The 19,267-nt window shown below is 35.5% G+C and overlaps 1 protein-coding gene, 2 long non-coding RNA genes and 1 pseudogene across 10 annotated transcripts; 2 read left to right on the top strand and 2 right to left on the bottom strand.

Moving 5' to 3' along the window:
• Positions 1–3,415: 3,415 nt before the first annotated feature.
• Positions 3,416–8,293, bottom strand: LOC9324204. 8 transcript variants are annotated; one of them, XR_002328927.1, is made up of 18 exons: positions 7,571–8,293; positions 7,400–7,485; positions 7,154–7,305; positions 6,923–7,061; positions 6,597–6,715; positions 6,441–6,522; positions 6,248–6,356; positions 6,082–6,154; positions 5,952–6,006; positions 5,703–5,858; positions 5,402–5,481; positions 5,247–5,326; positions 5,097–5,162; positions 4,913–5,003; positions 4,793–4,816; positions 4,536–4,622; positions 4,299–4,429; positions 3,416–4,207 (listed from the first exon to the last, which is right to left on the bottom strand). It is a non-coding gene; the product is annotated as an uncharacterized LOC9324204 (long non-coding RNA). The 8 variants fall into 8 exon arrangements; XR_002328928.1 differs by having other exon boundaries at positions 4,793–5,003; positions 5,080–5,162; XR_002328924.1 differs by having other exon boundaries at positions 4,299–4,458; positions 4,793–5,003.
• Positions 8,294–8,385: 92 nt separating this feature from the next.
• Positions 8,386–10,219, bottom strand: LOC110224257. The gene is made up of 4 exons (XR_002328929.1): positions 9,601–10,219; positions 9,192–9,377; positions 8,842–8,955; positions 8,386–8,579 (listed from the first exon to the last, which is right to left on the bottom strand). It is a non-coding gene; the product is annotated as an uncharacterized LOC110224257 (long non-coding RNA).
• Positions 10,220–10,377: 158 nt separating this feature from the next.
• Positions 10,378–13,982, top strand: LOC9324203 (dynamin-related protein 4C). Its single transcript, XM_021035838.1, has 2 exons — positions 10,378–11,823; positions 12,060–13,982. Exons 1-2 carry the CDS (start codon positions 11,385–11,387, stop codon positions 13,634–13,636), a joined length of 2,016 nt encoding a protein of 671 aa, XP_020891497.1. The 5' UTR covers positions 10,378–11,384; the 3' UTR covers positions 13,637–13,982.
• A 1,062-nt stretch (positions 13,983–15,044) lies between these two features.
• Positions 15,045–17,805, top strand: LOC9324202 (annotated as a pseudogene).
• The last annotated feature ends 1,462 nt before the right edge of the window (positions 17,806–19,267 follow it).

The following is a 19,267-nucleotide window of genomic DNA, read 5'->3' as shown; positions in this document are numbered from 1 at the left end:
GTATTTCCTTATAGCATATTTATTTATATTATAGTTTACAATTGTTATTAAGTAACGGTATATCACGAGTCCACGAGACAATTATTAATAAACTGAGGATTTAACCCGTATTAAAGCGGTATATAAATATTGATTCAAATTCGTCCGCCATATAAATCCTTTCCGAAATATAACTCGTTCCGTAATTTCTTAACCCGTCCCGTGATTTATTTTTATTTTAAAATTTAATGATTATTTATTATATATAAAAGTTTACAAATCATATCATTCTCTAAGATATTTATATTTTAATAAACTGAAGATTTAATATGTATTAAAGCGGCATGTTAATGATATTTAAAATTTTATAAATATTGTTATTAAGTAACATTATACCACGGGACAATTTTTGGTTTTATATAATCTTTTCTAATTGAGACTGATTTAATATGTCTAATATTGGTGGTATTAAAACAAAATAAAGATTTAATCCGTATTGAAGCGGCAGATTAATGATATTTTAATCTTTTTATTATTGTTGATTCAAAAACCCGTCCCGCCAAACCCGTCCGGCCAAAAAACTCATTTATTTTATTAATGTTGATCTTATTTATGATATGATTCTGAATCATTGTCTAAATATTTTAATCGATGTAGAACGTTGAACACATATTTTCGTCAATTAGATAATATATGTCCGTTTTTAAAATTTCGAATCACAGTATATGTAGAAAAAAATTGATTTTTTTTTTTTACTTTATGTATTATATGATGATTCAAAACAGTTAAAAACAAATCAAACAAAGATGATAGGAGAATCATAATTCTAAATCTTAATCAAATCTTCTAAATATCTAAATTATTAAATATGGAATATCCGGTGTATGAGTTGGGTTAAATATAACCTGACCCAACAAATTTTTTGTGAAGGATTTTAAAAAACTGGTCGGATATCCGATTAACCCAAAAGCATTTTTATCCACCTGTCACCAAAGTGTTGCAAAAATAATAGTATAGATAAAGTGAATGTCATGCAATTCTTGGGTTCATCCCTAAAGGTGAACCAGTTTCATTCACCCCCTTTTAATTATCCAATTAGAATTTACCATGTCATCTACTTCAAAAAATTAAAACAATTAATACTTTCTAAATAAAACAATAAGATTAAGTCATAACCACTTTTTTATACCCAAACCGATATATAATCTCGTTTAATTACAAAATCTAAACCTTAATTCTCCTTTGAAAACCCAAACCGTCATTTAAACTCGTTTAATCGTAAAAAATCTAAACCCTAATCGTACTTTCTAAACCCAAACCGACATTTAACCTTGTTTAATTGTAAAATCTAAACCCGTTTATAAACCCAAACCGATAGTTAACCTCGTTTAATCATAAAATCTAAACCCTAACCCTTTATACATAATTTCGTAATCTCGTTCAATTACAAAATCTAAACCTTAATTCTCCTTTGCAAACCCAAACCGTCATTTAAACTCGTTTAATCGTAAAAAAATCTAAACCCTAATCGTACTTTTTAAACCCAAACCGACATTTAACCTCGTTTAATTATAAAATCTAAACCCGTTTATAAATCCAAACCGATAGTTAACCTCGTTTAATCATAAAATCTAAATCCTAACCCTTTCTAATAAACGTAAACCGATACATAATTTCGTTTTAGTGGCAAATTAAATTTTATAGTTAAATGAATTTTTATTATTATTATTAGATGCCAGATTTTGATTGGATGAAATAAAGGAGGTGAACATAAGAGGTTCACCCCTAGAGGTGAATAAAAGAGGCTAGGGTGAACCCAAGTATTTTTCCTTTTTATGCGCGTAAAGATTTTGATGAGGGTGAGGTTCTTGGCAGTTGAGACGACGGCGTTTTGACTGTGTTGGGTGAACTCAAGGATATGTAGTTGAGGAGGTTTAGGTTTTTTTTTTTTTTTAATCCAGTGTCCGGTGCAATTTCAGATTGCATAAAACTCAGTTTAATATTATTCTTTTTGGTACGAATCGGATTAATAAGGGCAAAAGCTTTTAAAAGATAATACTTTCAACAATGTACTTTTGTTTACAAATTAACATTGAAAAATAATTTGTATGTCTTTTTCAATCATGTTAGAGGATTATCGAGTTCGAGAAAAGTTTGTTAGAGAGTAAAAGCAACAAAAACTCATTCTCATTAATTATCTTAACCAAAGTGATTACAATATCGTCTCTTATATAGTATGAGAGTAAACCAGACATTAAACCAATACATGGTTGACATAAACCAACTTTAATTGATTCTATACTTTAATTAATACAAAAGCGACTATCGAATCGTCATAAAAATATGTGAATTGGTCGCAATGAAAGACACGAAGAAGGAAGAAGTAAACAAGATAAGCAAAACAATTACTGAAGGAAACAAGTTAAGCATGTAAGCAAACAGTGAAATAAAAAACGAATCAAAGAATCAAAGCAGCACACGCAAGTTAAGAAATGAATGAAGCAATTAAGTAAAGATCAAAGAAACTATAATTTCAACTAAAAGTCTTCATGTGAATGTTTAATTCATTTGGTTCATCGCCAGAAAAAGACAAGGTTAGTTTAGTTGGAGTAGTCTCTCTAGGAATTCAAGCAGGGAAATTCATTGGCTATGTGGCGGAGGAGGTGGTGGAAAACCCAGTTTTGCTCAGGCAGGCGGCAGAAAGCCTGAAAATCTCCCAAGTGCCTTAGCGAAAGCTCGGGAAGATCTCGTGGCAACTCTATCCGAAAAGCTAGGGTGAAGCACAACTTCAAAAGTGAACTGCATGTGCAGAGAGAAGGAAGAGCACATTGCTTGATTCTAGAAAAGTGAATTGCATGTATAGATGGATATTAAAGATATTTGATGTATCTAGTCGAAGTACTTATCTGGTTTGTGAACATTCCTTTCAATGTGACTAATTGCTTCGATTACTTTTACTCAATGAACGTCGTCTCAATGGTTTTTGATGTATTATAAAACGTGAATTTGTGGTGTGGTGTATATTTAGCATAGCATTATATCAAGTGAATGTCATGCTTTTTATGCACGTAAAATTTTTGATGAGGGTGAGGTTCTAGGCAGTTGAGATGACAGCGTTTTGACTGTGTTGGATTGTGTCACCGGAGTTACGGATGCGGGGATATGAATCATATGATTGAACGCGGTAGGATATGTAGTTGAGGAGGTTTAGGTTCCTTTTTTTTTAATTCAGGGTCTGGTGCAATTTCAGATTGCATAAAACTCAGTTTAATATTATTCTTTTTGGTACAAATCGGATTAATAAGGGCAAAAGCTTTTAAAAGATAATACTTTCAACAATGTACTTTTGTTTACAAATTAACATTGAAATATAATTTGTATGTCTTTTTCAATCATGTTAGAGGATTATCGAGATCGAGAAAAGTTTGTTAGAGAGTAAAAGCAACAAACTCATTCTCATTAATTATCTTAACCAAAGTGATTACAATATCGTCTCTTAAATAGTATGAGAGTAAATCAGACATTAAACCAATACAAGGTTGACATAAACCAACTTTAATTGATTCTATACTTTAATAAATCACTTGTGAATACAAAAGCGACTATCGAATCATCATAAAAATATGTGAATTGGTCGCAATGAAAGACACAAAGAAGGAAGAAGTGAACTAGATAAGCAAAACAATTACTGAAGGAAACAAGTTAAGCATGTAAGCAAACAGTGAAATAAAAAAGGAATCAAAGAATCAAAGCAGCACGCAAGTTAAGAAATGAATGAAGCAATTGAGTAAGCAAAGATCAAAGGAACAAAGCAGGAAGCATGTAAACAAGCAGTAAAAGAAACAAGCAACCAAGTTAAGCAATGAAATAAGCAAAATAAACATAGAAGAGAACCAGTAAAACAAGTTAACAATGTAAATAAAGAAGCAAACAATGAACTGAGAAGCAAAATATACATGAATGTATGTATGTATGTATGTATGTATGTATGTATGTATGTATGTATGTATGTATGCACACATGAATATATGCATGTATGTATAAATGTATGCGTATATATGTATGCAAACATGAATATATGCATGTGTACATGAGTGGATGCATACATGCAATGTGTTGGGATATCACGCTGTCAAAGGAAAGACAGCATTGTTAAAGTAAATGGTCTATACCTGTTTACTCACCACATAGCTTCTTTTGGTTCACAAAGTTCGTTTGGCTATGAAATCTGCTACAACATAAAAATAAAAGAGATGATAAATTCAAGTGATAAGAGAAGAAACGAAATACTACGCAGCTAAAAAAGATTAAAGATATACCTGGGATAATGATTGAACTTAAGAAACTAGAAGATAACTCCAGAGATCAAATCAAGGCCTCCAAGAACATCATCTATACTTTAGCACTCAGAAACTTCATAGGAATGTTGTGATTTATATGTCAAAGCCAGCTGCATATTTTGTCACCATGAGTTTTGATCTGAGATGAATCTAGAGAAGATGTAAAGCGTAACACATATACTAAAATCTAGACAACTTTGAACATTATAGGCAAACCTTTTAAGTTTTTCAGGAGTTTTATATGTTCCTTAGGCTTCACGGACTTGACAGCCTTCTTACGCCAATATCTGAAACCCTGAACAACTGAAACCAACAAGTAAAATATTTAGATACAAACTAGAATACCTTGTATATGTGTGTGTATATATATATATATATAAGCCCTAGAGTTACTAAAGAAGAATGATCATAGATTTTGATCCTTGTCTTTCCAGAAATGTTCTTCCTCGATTAGTTTACAAAGAAACATCTACCTTGGTTATTACTGACATCCAAATCTATATCAGATAAATCCTTCACGGATGATTAGAAGTCCTTCCACATCGAACTTTTGTTCAAAGAGGTTCATCATCTAACTCATTTGCAAACCTTACTTGTTCAAAGAGCTGATCTTGTTTTGTGTCAAGTGGTTCCTCGTCTGACTCGTCCACTTCAAGAAGACTCTGGTTCTGAATATACTTGAATCTGTAATATGGAACCTTTAAGTCGATCGAATAGATAGATCCAAACGCATAGCAAGCCAAAATGTGTATATAACAACCAATCTCAAAGCGATACCATGCGACTCCGCATCCATATAGTCTTCTCGTTTTCCTCATCCAAAATATCTTCCACCAACTAGTCCTGTAAAACAGAAATCAGGAACATCAGGACTTGAGCACTCAGATACTTCTATGAGAGAATTTGTCAATTGAGTTGGAAAGGTACTTTGATGAAGTTTCTTTTAAATGTTGAGATCTATTTATGTTAGAGCCAGCTGCATATATTTTCTTCTTACGTTCCTTGATCTGAGATGAACCAAGAGATGATGTGAGTTAACACAAATACTGAAATCTAGACAACTTTGAACATTGTAAGCAAACCTTTCGGGTTTTTCAGAAGTTTCATATGTTTCTTTAGGCTTCACAAACCATATTAGGTTATAAGCATCTCCAACCTGAATCTGAAAGAAGGACAAGAATCCGCAGAAACAAATGTTAATATAGATGTTTACAACTAGTATGTATGTTTACGGAAACACAATAAAGTTAATGTACTAGCAGGAACTCAACATTTACATGTTTGAGAGAACGTAAAGTTGCGAAAATATGAAATTTAAATTCGAGACAACAAAGATTAGGCAATAGGCATATTGCGTTTCTAAAACAGGTATTAGAAGCACACCTTTGCTTTGAAAAGGTTATCCATTCCTTGCAACAACTTTAGTAAGACTTCGACCATGCACTTTATGTTTGCCAACATTCCTTCTGGTAGCTTTCAAATACACGTCTTTAGCTGTTGTATAGTCCTTTAGTTGCATATAAGCCCATCCAAAGTTCCCTACAACACCACATTTATTCAAATCCATTAATTCATTGATCAAGAGACTTCAGAAATCTAATCAAAACTAAAGACTAGTGAGATTAATCTTACCAAAATCCTAGTGGTTTTCTTCTCGACCGTGACCTGAAATTTCTTGCCATGAGATCTTCACAAATGATTAGAAGTCCTTCCGCATCAAACTCTTATTCAAAGAGGTTGATCATCTAACTCATTTGCATACCTCACTTGTTCAAAGTGGTTCATCGTCTGACTAATCCACTTCAAGAAGACTCTGGTTCTGAATATACTTGAATCTGTAATATGGCACCAAAACGTTGATCGAATAGATAACAACCATAGATAGATCCAAACGAATAGCAAGCCAAAATGTGTATATAACAACCAACCTCAAAGCGATGCATTATATTTTGAAAAAGAGGAAGCGTATGGCCACGCAACTCGCATCCTACTGTCTCCATCGTTGACCTCATCCAAAATATCTTCCACCCACTAGTCCTGGAAAACAGATACCAAGAACATCAGTACTTGAGCACTCAGAAACTTCTATGAGAGACTTTGTCAATCGAGTTGGAAAGGTACTTTAATGAAGTTTCTTTTGAATGTTCCGATCTACTTATGTTAGAGCCAGCTGCATATATAGTTTCTCCTTACCTTCCTTAATCTGAGATGAACCAAGAGAGATGTGAGTTAACACAAATACTGAAATCTATACAACTTTGAACATTGTAAGCAAACCTTTCGTGTTTATCAAGAGTTTCATCTGTTCCACAGGCTTTGCAGAGTTGACAATCTTCATGCCACATTTCTTGATAAGCATCTCCAACCGAAGCCTCAAATATAATACCAACTTGACTCTGAAAAAAAGACAAGAATACATAGAAACAAATCTTAATATTTCACAATTAGTATGTATGGTTGCAGAAACGCAATAAAGTTAATGTACTAGCAAGAGCTATTTGCATGTTGAGAGAAGATGAAGTCGCGAAAATATGAAATTTAGATTTGAGGCACCAAAGATGCATCTTGGGCATACTACGTTTATAAAACAGTATTTTATAAACCTTTCCTTTGAAAAGATTTTTCTCCATTCCTTCTAGCCACTTTAGTAAGACTTGACCATGCACTTTATATTTGCCAACTTTTTACAAGCCTTGTTTGCATCTGGCTCTATCACTTGAGTTTACCGATACACAGCTTCAGCTGTTGTAACATCACATTTAAATCCATCAGTTCATTGAACAAGAGAATTCAGAAATCTAATCAAAACTAAAGACTAGTGGGATTAGTCTTACCAAGATCCTAGATGTTTCCTTCTCGACCGTGACCTGAAATTTCCTTCCATGAGATCTCGTAGTGTTTGTTGGTTTTCCATTGAATGCCTCTCCCTGATATAATCCAAAATTTGCTTCAATAGCTAAACTTGCTCTTTTGTAGTTCCACATTTCTGCTCAAAATTCCGATCCAATTTTGTCAATTCTACGATCTAATAACAATAACTGAGAGAAACAAGAGAATGGTCTCGGTTAGAGTTTATTTACCTTATAGAGATCGATGAGTACTACATTTTCTAATGATTCGTGAGCTTGTCTCAGCCACCAACACCTTCAACAAACATAAAATTTGCCTATTTTTCAAAATAGATTGTTGTTGTTGTTTCCATAAAAGAAGAAAAAAATTCATGGAGCCTTAATAAGAGTTATAAAACTTACAAGTGGGAGTTCATTGTTGTCGGAATGTAATGTTTAACTCCAAGATGAAAATATTCTAGAAACTTCTGGCACTGCACATTGAATCTTAAAAATGAAAGATAAGAGAGAATCAAATAAACTTTGTCTAGCTTAGTTTCTTTGGTCTGACAAGTTAAGACAGTTATAACTTAGCTGATTGGTTGCTCTGAAGGACTTTGAAATAGTCCTACAACTATCTCAAATAAAACACATATTTGATAAACTGAGACAGTTCGTGAGCAAATAAGCAAGCAAGTTAGAAAATAAGGAAAAGAAATTCAAGTAGTTAAGGAAAAGACAGTATGTGAGAAATTAAGCACGTAAGCAAGGAATCAAGTTAAGCATGTAAGCAAGAAAGCAAGGAAGCAAGAAGCTAATGAGGAAGCAAGGAAACAAAGAAGTAAGTAAACAAGGAATCAAGGAAGCAACAAACAACAAACCATTGAAGCTGGTAACAAGGAATGGGGAAATAAAAGGAGTAAAACAAAGAATCAGACAAAGAATTAAGGAAGCAAGCACGCACACAAGGAAGTAAACAACAAATCTCTGAAGTTGGTAACAAAACAAGGAATGAAGAAGTAAAAGGAGTAAAGCAAGCAAACAATCAGATAAAGAATTAAGGAATCAAGTAAGTAAACAACGACTCAAAGAAACAGAGAAAGAATTATGAATATGTGCAATGTAGATTATGTATGTATGTATGCATTTATGTATGTATGCATGTATGTATATATGTATGTATGTATGTATGTATGTATGTATGTATGTATGTATGTATGTATGTATGTATGTATGTATGTATGTATGTATGTATGTATGTATGTGTGTATGAATGACTGCATGGATGTATGTGTGCATGTATGTGTATGCATTTGGTTGAATGATTGCGAACAAACCATAAGAATTTTCTGGCTCTGCAATTTGTTGTTGCAGAAGAAAAGTGACACAACATCAAACTCCTTCCAAAGGAAACAGAATCGTCAATTGCTTCCTACACAAAAATTTGAGAAAAGAGAACACAAGATACCAGAGAAATTAACTCATATATATAGTCTTTTAAGATCAAAATAAATGAGTAAGTACAATATTTTTTCACTTATCTAATTTACGACCTAGCCCGATCTTATGAACAGAACACAAATAATGTAGAAGTTTCTTGTAAAATTTTCTATCACCATTTGGATAACTATAAGCGAGTTTCAATACAACTGCAGAATGAAAAAAATCTAAACATATGAATGAAAACAACAAACCTGTAAAACTACGAGTGGCAATGACAATCCTTTTCATCGAGAACTCAAAAGTGAAATATGATCTCCATTGCAATGAAATCTGATCACCATTGCTCTTAATAGAAACCCAATTCACTGAGAGACAAATAAAACACTATGAGTTTCCACAACCAGACTGATTTCTAAAAGTTTCGTTATCAACCAAAGACACAACAAATTATGAAAAGGTATACCAAAAATTGATCGGATCGGAACGGATGGTAAATTTCAATATCAAATTTATTGGGTTCTCAGAGTTACACGAACGCAAGAAATTTGAAACGGTGGAATTAAAAACATAATAAATTCGATTGAAAAAAAAAAACACAAACCTCCGTCACCGCCTCCGTAACCGCCCTCACCGCGGCCACCCACCACCACCGCAACCAGATCCCTCACGGCGGCTAAGACAACCACGGCCTCATCAACCGTCGCTTCCTTTCAACAGTCTTGTTCTCTTCTTTGAAGGTCGCGAATCATATTCCTCTCGATCTCCCAGTCTCGCGATCGCTAGTGATCTGTAAAACCCAAATCAAACAAATCATAAATCAGAAGGTATTGAAAAAGCAATGAAATGACAAAATCAAACGATCGCTCATAAAATCAGGAAGATTAACGTAACGATATGACAAATTAAGTAATAAAGAAAGAGAGAGACATAGTAACAGTAAATCGAATCAAGTAACAGATCCAGAATAATTGAAATTGACTCGACTAATCCAGAATTCAAGAACCTCTGACCTTTGAATCGATAACCTGAGAGAACGCCTTTTCTAGATTCTAGTCGGCGGTGGCTTAAGCAAGGTCGCCGGGAAAGTACCGCTTCTTAAAATTTACAGTCATTTTTTTGGTAAGGAGAATTTAGGGTTTCAAAATTATGAGAGAGATCGGAGAGGGAATTGTAGACGATCGTCTTCTAACGGACTATTTATTAACTCTACTTTTGTTTTTGTTATATAAAAAAACTCCAATTTCAAGAAAACAAAAACGCCGCCCATTTAGAAAATAGAAATTTGAATCTCAGTTTGGACACGTCACGATTGTAATGTGCGAAATGTTTAACGTAAAATTAAATTAACCCGAGATTTTAAATTTTTGGTTTAGTAACGGCCTAACATGTTTTTGGTTCAAGCTTAACCATGATGTAATTACCATGATCTGTGAACAATTTTGGATTGGCTCGGTTTGGTTCTAATCGTATTTTGGCTATGCAATTGCAGTGAGTGTCATAGTATTATTTTCTTTACAGAATTATAATTATAGTAGAAATGTCATTGTATTTTTAAATCTAAGTTCAATGATTAAGTATTAATTTAATATGTCAAATTTGGGATAATCATCTACCTGCCAATAGAATTAGTGGTATTTTAGTGATATGAGCCTTAGTGCCTAAACTTGTTTTAATGGAAACATGGAAAACGAATGATCTAATTTTTGAAAGTCATCAAAAATTTTATTAAATAAAGAAAGTTTCTGCTTTAGAGCAACAGCAATGGGCTCTACCCATAGTTTCTTGTAATAAAAGGCCCAAATATAAATCCAAACATAAATAAAAGCCAAAGTCCGTTTCTAATTTAAGGTTTTTTTGTTGCTGTAAGAGGCGCTATGTGGCGTCATTTCATTGGGAAGAAAAGTGATGATGTGTGATGGTGTTCGATGGCTACGGCCGCTATGGGAAAGACATAGAACAGGAGCATTTCGTTTTCACACTGAGATCTCAACAAAAAGAGTGGAGAAAGATTGAAGTCACCGGAGATTCTTACACAGATGTCCAAGGAGGAATATGCATCGATGGTGCTATATACAATTTTCACTTTCACAAAATTAAATACTAAATGCTACAAACATTTGCTGCCTATGAAAAAAAAAACAAAAAAATACCACACATATATAAAGCAATGAATTTACCTTTAAATACAAGAGTACAAGATGCACCATTACACATCTAGAAGACTATAATTACTTCTCTTTTACGTCTCTTCTCTTCCACTCTTGTTTTTTTGTTATTTAAATGTGAAATTTATTTGAATGAGAAAGAACCATTTACAAAGATTATTAAGCAGAGACAAAAACAGAGTATAGAAAATGAAGACAAAGTAAGAAACAGAGAAAAGCAGAGCATAAACAATAAGATCTTGAATCTTGAGATCAATAAAAAACGCTCTGTTAGCTATGCCTTTTGTAACAATTTCAAACGGTACCTGATATTATGAAACGTACCATAGGAAAATTTAGCCAATTAAAGCCAGTAAAATATTGATATACACATAATTAAGGATTTAATGGAGACTTTTTAGTTTCAACTATGAGCTATATAGTCTATAGAGGTGTAATTATGGACATAATTAGCTTGTTTAAGATTCCAACATGCACGTTACTCACATCCTTTTATCTCAAACGTTTACTTCTAATATCTCCATATACATATATCTTTGCATATCTCTTAGAAGAATCTCATCACTTACTCTTAAAACATCTCTTTTCTGTCTCTATCTCTCCCACTCTTGTCTTGTCTCAAGAAGAAAATGGTTAGTAGTAAGAAGAAAGTTGTGACTAAAAAAACCTCTCCTCCTCTCTCAATTGCCATAAAGAAGTCCCGTGGCAACAAAGATGTTGTTCCTGTTGAAGCACCGATTGTATCTTCGTATAATGATCAAATCAGGCCGTTGCTTGACACTGTGGACAGGTTAAGGAACCTCAATGTGATGAGAGAAGGGATCCATCTTCCCACCATTGTCGTGGTTGGAGACCAGTCGTCGGGAAAGTCAAGTGTTCTTGAATCCTTGGCAGGAATCAGTTTGCCTCGTGGGCAAGGAATCTGCACTAGGGTTCCTCTTGTCATGAGGCTTCAGCGAAGCTCTAGCCCTGAACCTGAGATCTGGCTTGAGTATAGCGACAAAGTGGTTCCTACGGACGAGGAACACATCGCTGAAGCTATTCGTGCTGCGACAGATGTGATTGCTGGTAAGTTCTCTTTCTCTAAGTGTCAAGTGTGTTTTGTTGCAAACCTGCAAGAGAGATGATTGAGAATGAGACATTTATCTGAACACAAGTACCTAGAGGTGTTATATGAACTACTAGTTTGGTCTTTACTCATCTGATTTTTTTTTAAGTTTTGCTATAACTGTTACAATGTTATGAGTTTGAGGTTTAACAAGTATTGACAATGATTAAGTACTTATAAAATACTTGTGATGCAGGATCTGGTAAAGGGGTCTCAGACGCTCCCTTGACCCTCCATGTGAAGAAGGCTGGTGTTCCAGATCTTACAATGGTCGATCTTCCCGGTATAACTCGAGTTCCGGTCAATGGTCAACCGGAAAATATTTATGAGCAGATCTCTGGGATGATTATGGAGTACATTGAGCCTCAAGAATCAATAATCCTCAACGTTCTTTCAGCTACGGTCGACTTCACAACCTGCGAATCCATTCGCATGTCTAAAAAAGTGGACAAAACCGGTCAACGTACTCTGGCTGTTGTGACAAAGGCTGACATGGCTCCTGAAGGTCTTTTGCAGAAAGTAACAGCAGATGATGTGAGTATTGTACTTGGTTATGTGTGCGTCAGAAACCGCATTGGAGAAGAGACATATGAAGAAGCTAGAATGCAAGAAGAGTTACTTTTCAAGACTCATCCAGTGCTAAGCTTGATTGATGAAGACATCGTGGGAAACCCTGTGTTAGCTCAGAAGCTAATGCTTATCCAAGCAAGCATGATTGCCAGATGTTTGCCTAATATTGTACGCAAGATCAACCAGAAATTGGACACCGCTGTTCTTGAGTTAAACAAGCTACCAATGGTAATGGCTTCTACAGGGGAAGCATTAATGGCGTTGATGAATATTATTGGTTCTGCTAAAGAATCTCTATTGAGAATTCTTGTCCAAGGAGACTTCTCTGAATACCCGGATGATCAAAACATGCATTGTACTGCTCGTTTGGCTGATATGTTAAGTCAATTCTCTGATGATCTGCAAGCAAAGCCAAAGGATGTGACTGAGTTCTTGATGGATGAGATCAAGATTCTTGATGAATGCAAATGTGTTGGACTGCCTAATTTCATCCCTAGATCAGCCTTCTTTGCTATTCTTTCACAACATGTTGATGAAATACATGACAAGCCAGTTGAATTCATCAACAAGATATGGGACTACATTGAAGTTGTTCTCTCATCAGTCATTTCTAAGCATTCTGACAATTTCCCACAGATTCAATCTTCCATCAAACGAGCCGGTCGCAATCTAATATCCAAGATCAAAGAACAATCTGTGAATCGAGTGATGGAGATAGTTGAGATGGAGAAGCTGACGGATTACACATGTAGCCCTGAGTATATGACGTCTTGGACTCAGAAGACTGGTGAACAAGAGAGCTTCATGTATGATGTTTTGAAAAATGGGAACAAACCTGACTACTTCTCTATGAGTGGATTTGGGAATGTGAAGATCTCGCATCTACGAAAGTATCACGCTCATTTACTGATTCCGGCTTTCGACATGAAGATAAGAATCACATCCTACTGGAATATCGTCCTACGGAGAATTGTAGATAACCTTGCTCTGTATCTTCAGCTATCTGTGAAGTCTCTCGTAAACTGTCAATTTCAGAAGGAGATTGTGGCGGAGATGGTGGATCCAAGAGATGGCGGAGGAGTTGAAAAGATGTTGGAGGAATCTCCGTTGGTGGCGAGCAAGAGAGAGAAGCTGAAGAATAGTATCAAGCTCTTGAAGGAGTCCAAGGATGCTGTGGCCGCCATTGTTGATCAGAATTGTTAAGCGATTGCTTCTTTCACAAGCTTTGGTGAAATTAGGTCGGGTTAGGAGATCGTTGATTGATTTGCTTCGGTGAAGTTCAGGTCGGGTCTTTAGGGCTATATGATGGGCTTTTGTGTAGTTGGGCCTTTTATGTTTTTTGAACTTTTGGATTTTCTCGTTTTTAATCTTTTGTGTGGTAACGATTAAGCTACGAAGTTTTTAAAATCTGATGTAACATTATGTCGTCTTTTTACCGTTTGGAAACATAAAATTTTGACTAGTTCTAGTGCAAAATTATCTCAATAGATTTGCGGAAATATTCACAAAATGTCAATTTAAAAAGGTAATAGCATGATGTCACAAAAAAAGAGGAGGCCATTAAGAATCCACATCAAATAAATTGATAGGAACACAATCGAAATAAAACTTAGCTAGAAAGAATTCTCAAAAAATTAACAGAACTAACTCCTTTGTTTTTCTGTAGCTTCTCCTTGTAATTAAAACTCTCCTGGAACTAAGAAGATCTTAATTAGCGAACTGCGAACATTGAACTATTGCTTCCACATTTTTATCTCAATCAATAACCAAAAATGGTACTATTGACACCATTCAGAGGTCTCTTTTATAGTCAGGGTTTCGTTTAAATCACATCATCAAAAGAAGATTAGAAGCGATAAACTGGCAGCAAAATCCTACTAAACTATTAAAAAACCATCTGTGATTGATATCTAGCTATTTCAATTAATCTCATGAGGAAATGTGGAGAGAAGTTAGAGTTTGATGCTTAGTTCTATGAAACTTGTAAATTACGAATAAATTTAGAATCTTGACATCAAATTTTAAACTAAGCTAGGATAATTAATCTCTCTCTGCATAATTATTTTTTCTCATCTGAATAAAACAAGAGAGTAGAGTTAGACAACTATCTGCTTAACATTAACGAGAATACTAATTCCAAGAAAATATGTTCTGAAATGTTGTCTACATAACTTAAAGCATGCTTGCAATTGAATCATCTGCTAACAACCATTGGAAATTATCAAGTGTTGAGCCCAATGAACGAAATTTATCAAGTTACGCCTTAAGTCAAAATTCCAAACGTCACCACAAGAGAATTCAGCCAATTGGAGCCAATAAAATATTCAAATACACACATATAATAAAGGATTTAAGAGACTTTTTAGCTTCAACTACGAGCTAGATATAGGTGCAATTACTGACTTAATTAGCTTTTTTCAATTCCAACATGCACGCTACTTGCATCCTTTCATGCAATTTACTTGTTTCTTATATTCTTCATATACACAAAGCCCTTCTAATATCTCTATATATATCTTTGCATATCTCTAAGAAGAATCTCACTTAACACTTAAAACTTCTCTTTTCTGTCTCTTATCTCTTCTACTCTTGTCTTGTCTCAAGAATCAAAATGGGAGGTAGTAAGAAGCATGTTGTCACTAGAACCTCTCCTTCTCTTGCCATTGTTGAAGCACATCCTCATGACAACAAAGCTGTTGTTCCCATTGAAGCACCGATTGTCTCATCTTACAATGACCGGATCAGGCCGTTGCTTGACACTGTTGACAGGCTAAGGAACCTCAATGTGATGAGAGAAGGGATCCAGCTTCCCACCATTGTTGTGGTTGGAGACCAGTCCTCAGGGAAGTCAAGTGTTCTTGAATCCTTGGCTGGAATCAGTTTGCCTCGTGGGCAAGGAATCTGCACTAGGGTTCCTCTTGTCATGAGACTTCAGTGAAGCTCTAGCCTTGAACCTGAGATTTGGCTTGAGTACAGTGACAAAGTTGTTCCCACAGATGAAGAACACATCACTGAAGCTATTTGCGCTGCAACAGATGTGATTGCAGGTAAGCTCACTCTCTCTCGTAGGTGTTAAGTGTGTTTTGCAGCAAGAGAGACTATTGAGAATGAGACCTTTAATCTGAAACATAAATATTAGAAATAAGTTGGTTTCCTTACCATAGAAGTCCTTGGATTTAGATGTGTACATATACTTAAATGAAAGTGCCTAGAGATGTTTTTTATATACTCTAGAACTCCTTGTTGGGTCTTAATGTTCTGACTTTTTTCATGCTGTTAATTATACTTTCTCTTCACGTATCACGTGTGTTACTTACTTCTACCTAAATACAAGTACCTAGAGGTGAAATATGATTATGGAACTTCTAGTTTGGTCTGATTATTGTAGTGCTGTTTACACTAGTTTTTCTTTATGATAGAACTTTAGAGTGTTGTGTGTTTGAGACTAACCAGGTTTGACTACCTATATGCTGCAGGATCTGGTAAAGGGGTCTCAGACGCTCCATTGACCCTCCATGTGAAGAAGGCTGGTGTTCCAGATCTTACCATGGTCGATCTTCCTGGAATAACTCGAGTTCCAGTGAATGGACAGCCGGAAAATATTTATGAGCAGATCTCTTCAATGATCATGAAGTACATCGAGCCTCAAGAATCAATAATCCTCAACGTTCTGTCAGCTACGGTGGATTTCACCACATGTGAATCCATTCGCATGTCAAGACAAGTTGACAAAACAGGGGAACGGACTTTGGCTGTTGTCACAAAGGCAGACATGGCTCCTGAAGGACTCCTGCAGAAAGTAACAGCAGATGATGTGAGTATAGGTCTAGGTTACGTCTGTGTCAGAAACCGCATAGGCGAAGAGTCATATGAAGAAGCAAGAATTCAAGAAGAGTTACTTTTCAGGACTCATCCAATGCTAAGCTTGATCGATGATGACATTGTGGGAGTCCCTGTTTTAGCTCAGAAGCTAATGTTTATCCAAGCAACGATGATTTCCCGCTGTTTGCCTGAAATTGTTCGCAAGATCAATCACAAGATGGAAACCGCTGTCCTTGAGTTGAACAAGTTACCGATGGTAATGGCTTCTACCGGAGAAGCATTGATGGCATTGATGGACATCATTGGTTCTGCCAAGGAGTCACTCTTAAGAATTCTCGTTCAAGGAGATTTCTCTGAATTCCCTGATGATCAGAACATGCATTGTACTGCTCGCTTGGCTGATATGTTAAGCCAATTCTCCGATAATCTGCAAGCCAAGCCAGAGGACGTGACCGAGTTCTTAATGGACGAAATCAAGATCCTTGACGAGTGCAAGTGTGTTGGATTGCCCAATTTCATCCCGAGATCAGCTTTCTTGGCCATTCTCTCACAACACGTTGAGAATATTCATGTCAAGCCAGTGGAGTTCATCAGGAAGATCTGGGACTACATTGAAGTTGTTCTCTCATCAGTCATTACCAAGTACTCGGAAAACTTCCCGCAGATCCAATCAGCCATCAAACGTGCCGGTCGAAATCTAATCACCAAGATCAAGGAACAATCAGTAGAGCGAGTGATGGAGATAGTTGAAATGGAGAAGCTGACGGATTACACATGTAACCCTGAGTACATGACGTCTTGGACCCAGAAAACTGCTGAACAACAAAACTTCATTCATGCTGTGTTGTACGATGCGAAAAAGCCTGAACACTTCTCGTTAACTGGATTTGGGAATGTGAAGATCTCGCATCTACGGAAGTATCACGCTCATCTTCTGCAACAAGCGTTTGATATGAAGATGAGGATCACATCATACTGGAGGATCGTCTTGCGTAGGATTGTTGACAGCCTTGCGCTGTATCTTCAACTATCTGTGAAATATCTCGTGAACAGTCAGTTTCAGAAGGAGATTGTGGCGGAGATGGTGGATCCAAGAGCTGGCGGAGGAGTTGAGAGGATGCTGGAGGAGTCTCCGTCGGTGGCAAGCAAGAGGGAGAAGCTGAAGAACAGTATCAAGCTTCTGAAGGAGTCCAAGGATGCTGTTGCCGCCATTGTTGATCAGAGTTCTGGGTACGGAGATCGTTGATCGATTGTTTCTCTCGTGATTTGGTGATGTCGGGTCGGGTTATGGATTGATTTGTTTGGAACATTCAAATCGGGTCGGGTTAGTCTCCGATTTGTTTCGGTTAAGTCGGGTCAGTTTTTTTAGGGCTCTCTGATGGGTTTCTGTTTTGGAGTTGGGCCCTTTGTGTTTTTTCTTTCAACTTTCGGATTTTCTCGTTTATCGGTTTATGGTTGTAATATTTTGTGTGTGGTAACGATTAAGCTATTAAGCTTAATAACGTTACGTTGGCCTCTTTTACCGTTTGAATGAATTTCATAAATTATAAGAAGTTTCTTAAGAATAATTTTATTGCAGTAGTTAATCTGGTCAACCTTAGTGAATTTGTTATTTTTATACCATCTACTATATGAAATTATATTACTTTTTCTTTTTATCTTCACTCGGATTATTTGTTTTAAATTTATTACATTTCAATGAAAGCATTTGACCATTTCAATTCAGTTGGTAAGTCCCAAAGAAACATATTTTGAGATTTGAAAACCACAGTTACTAACTAGCTTGAGGTGCTAGACCATAGAACCATTTGGCACAGATTCACTCAATTACGATATTTATCTCAAATCAAAAAATTAAAATCGAATTCCTTTATAGGAAATGTGGAATAATCCCAATAACTTCGTATGGTGGGTTTGCTCGGTGGAGTAAGAAAAGAGAAAGAAAAAGAAAGTCCGTACATAACTAGGGCTGGGCATTCGGGTATGCGGGTCGGGTTCAGGTAAAACCCGATCGGGTACGGGTCTTTCGGGTAGAGGAGTTTAGGACCCAATAGGGTAAATCTAAAATATCGGTTCGGTTTCGGTTCGGATCTAATCGGGTTCGGGTCGGTTCGGGTTTAGATTTTTAGAACCGCTAAATACCCAAAAAAATCGGGTACCCATCGGGTTCGGGTATTTTATACCCAAATACCCAAAATTTTACCAAATACCCGAATTTTATCCGAAATTTTATCCTAATATCCGAATTTTATCCGCAATTTTACTCTAATATCCGAGTTTCACCCGAAAATTTATCCGAATAACCGGAATTTTGTCCAAATATTTAAAAAATTTACAAGCATCTCACGTATAAATATATTTTGTCTTAAATATTTAAATATAAGTGCATTTAATTTTTGGTAACTATTCTCGGATATTTAGATATAAATGTATTTAATTCAAATATTACATATATAAAAAGTTTTATATGTATAAGTATATCGGGTACCCGTTCGGATATTGGGTTCGGATCGGGTTTTACCCTATACCCACGGGTACGGCAATACAAGACCCAATAGGATAAATAGCTAATACCCGTACCCGCCCCAAACCGGTTTTTTCGGGTCGGTTTCGGTTCGGGTACTCGGGTACAGTTTTTTTGCCCAGGCCTATACATAACTAAAGCAAAGTTAAACCCTTACAAGAGCTTCATTGGTCTGAATAATCAAATTTAAGAAATTTGTATACCCTACTGACAAAAAGTTGCATGACAATTTTAAAAAAATAGCAACATGACAATTATAAAAAAAAAATTGCAATGCAAATAATGTATGATTATAGAAATATTTTTTATGAGTTTGGAAGATTTATTTTTTTCATTTAACTGTTATAAGACGAATGACATTTGTATATAACATGTTATTTACTTACATCATGTCTAATTTACAAAAAAATGAATGTTAGAATTTTGGGTTTAATTTTGTTAGGATGCTAAGTAAAAAAAATTATGCATCCACACAAAAAGATAACATG

This window comes from Arabidopsis lyrata (assembly GCF_000004255.2).
Source record: "Arabidopsis lyrata subsp. lyrata unplaced genomic scaffold ARALYscaffold_2, whole genome shotgun sequence".
Classification (NCBI taxonomy): Eukaryota; Viridiplantae; Streptophyta; class Magnoliopsida; order Brassicales; family Brassicaceae; genus Arabidopsis; species Arabidopsis lyrata.
This window is presented reverse-complemented; position numbering and strand designations above follow the sequence as displayed.